Genomic DNA, 2,765 nt, shown 5'->3' on the forward strand with positions numbered 1-2,765 from the left:
ATTAAACTGTTTTTATCTCAACCCACAAGTTTTTCTCACTTCTACTCTTCCAATTTTCTCCCCCATCCCACCGGGGGGGAGGGTGGGGGGAGTGAGCGAGCAGCCGTGTGGTACTCCGTTGCCGACTGAGGTTAAACCACAACACACAGTCTTCAAAATGCTGTAAGAAAGGCTTCCCTGTGTCTGAAGTTGTGCAACCCTGTAGCAACATATACTTTAAAAAGACTCAGAACTGCTGGAGTATAAAAAACAGTCTCTTAATTTATTATCTATTTTGTTAGATAAGTTTGGAAGTGTGCTCTCTCCGAGTTTGATTTTCCCCACTCATTTATGTGGAATATGTCACTAAAATGCAAAAAGGCTCCTATCTACAAAGAAGGATACTTATATTTCTGTATTTAATATGAATTAAATGTTTCCCTTAAAAAAAAATGCACCACAAACACATGCCTTTATATTCTAATATCTGGTTCTGATGCACGTTGTCTTTTTTTGTCCTCCCCATGACAAGTAATCTTATATTTAATTTCTTAATATTTTTGTATTATCCTTCTTTTATGATAACATTCTTTTCCAGCTTCCTATCTCTTTTTTTTGTGTTCAGTTCCAGTTAGCGTGTTTCCACACTCTATATTGAAAGTATAAAGTCAGTTCCAAAAATGTATGCCACTCCTTAAGTAGTCAACTCCTCAGTGGGTGTTACCGTCTTGCTTCAGAATGCCTACTTTTGCTGACTTGCAGAACTGCATGACTATATCCCTACAACTAAATGTCTACCAAAGCAGTAGGTCCTAATTCTAGGTTTTGATTTTCTGTATGCTTTCATTTGTGGTGCTTCTGGCAATTGTTATTTATTCCAGTTAGAAATGTAGTTTAGTAAAATGAATAGTTTTCAGTATGTTATAAACCAAAGCTGCAGATGGAAACTTAAGTACACTCAGAGTACGGATTCTTGCTTTTACAGAGTGCTGTTGATTAACATTTTCCATTTATACAGTTTGCTTTCTTTTAACTAATGTTTAGAATAAAGAAATGTTTTCCAAAAGAATTGGTCAAAACCTAACATTGGATGATTCACTTTTGCATAATTCCCTTTCGTATCATTCCCTTTTGTATCCCTTTCAATTTTTCAGATTCTTTTAATAGTACTCTTCTAAATAATTATATGACCAGAGAGGATCTAACTGTACATTTATGCTTTCAACGTCCTTTGATAGAGTTCTGGTTTTCATTTCCAGCAGGCACTGCTTGTAAAATCAATGGCAAAGACAGTCCAGCAAACTTATACTTAAAAGTCTATTACCTTTCAAAGTATGCACATAAAAATCCCAATTAAAAAATACACTTTTGCAGTTATTTGGGATAACTTTAAAATGATACTGTTTTCATATGGTGAAATATGTTGCATGATAGTGCTATCCCCCACTAATTTGCAATACAAGGAGCAGAGGAAAAAGTGCAGCAGAAGAAAGGGACTTTCAAACTTCAGCAAGGAGATAATTCTATTTCATGTCTAACATCTTTTCTTTACAGTAATTTTCACAATACTCTAGCTATGGTATTTTATGTTCTTTTGATTCTATAACATACCCTTGTAATAATTTGCTCTCTGTTTTGTTTTTTTGCAAAGCAGCTTCCCCAATTTACAGTATCTGAGTTTAGCTCACTGCAGAAAATTCACAGACAAAGGTTTACTGTACCTGGGCTCTGGAAAAGGCTGTCACAAGCTCATCTATTTGGACCTTTCAGGTTGCATTCAGGTTTGTAGTTCACGTCTTTCTTTCATTCTGTGAAGAAGAGAATCCTTTATATGACTGGCTGCATCCTGCATTCATGGTATACTGAAGTAGAACAAGCACTGCAGCAGACTTCCAGGGTTTTGAATTACATGACTACAGCTGTTTAAATTTTACTAAGGAATAATAGCACTATAGGTTTGGATCACTTCCAACAAACTGTCAGATCTATAAACAGCTAGTACTTACTGCATAATGAGAACAAGGCTTGCTTTTTGTAGCCATAAATAGACTAATTGTATGTCATGATTAGTTAGGATTTTAAATCAGGAGCTTTGAAAAATGCAGTTTTTACTAAGAGATAAAAAAAAATAAAAGCCACTCTGCTCTGCAAGAATACGAATTTAACTTGATTTCCTGAGAAGGAAATTAATTAAAAAGTGAACTTTTGTTACTATTTTATATTGGTTTAATATATAAATTGAAATAGTATTTATAACCACAATCTGAAAATAGTTAATGTTTTGGATTATTTTGGTCTCTTACTAAACTTCTAAAGAAAACCGAGGTTTTAGAATCTGGTACTATTTTGGAAACTTTAAAATACATGCTGTATCTTGAAATGTACTTCAAAAGCAATATGAAATGCCAAACTGTAAGACAATAAAGGTCTGCCAATGTTTTAATAAAGACTCCCACATATGTTTCTTTATACACTGAGAAGATTCTCCAAATTACAAAATACATGTGAAATGATAAAGAGATGGAATCTGAGGAACATAATGGTTTAACTTTCCATCTCACAAAACCTTTTCAGAACCAAGGATGAAGGCAGATAGGACAACAGTCTTGTTCTGACTGCTCTTCACTCTGAGCATCTGTTTCTTGTTCCCGAGAATTGTGCTGAGACTATTGTGCAGTGACAGTGTGAAATTTGAAATGAGGGCTGAGATTAGAGGAAAGTTAAGAACAACCCACCTCTGAGTTACTTTTTCAAAATGCCAGTAATTGGTTATTTTTTCCAAAAGC

The 2,765-nt window shown here is 34.5% G+C and overlaps 1 protein-coding gene across 1 annotated transcript in view; it reads left to right on the forward strand.

Moving 5' to 3' along the window:
* FBXL13 (F-box and leucine-rich repeat protein 13) overlaps nucleotides 1–2,765 on the forward strand; it is a 104,397-nt gene that overhangs the window by 56,480 nt on the left and 45,152 nt on the right. The window contains exon 13 of the mRNA XM_009328379.1: nucleotides 1,631–1,760. Within this exon, the coding sequence (XP_009326654.1) occupies nucleotides 1,631–1,760 (130 nt within the window). The remainder of the gene's footprint in view (nucleotides 1–1,630; nucleotides 1,761–2,765) is intronic.

This window comes from Pygoscelis adeliae, unplaced genomic scaffold (genome assembly GCF_000699105.1).
Source record: "Pygoscelis adeliae isolate BGI_AS28 unplaced genomic scaffold, ASM69910v1 Scaffold267, whole genome shotgun sequence".
Lineage (NCBI taxonomy): Eukaryota > Metazoa > Chordata > Aves > Sphenisciformes > Spheniscidae > Pygoscelis > Pygoscelis adeliae.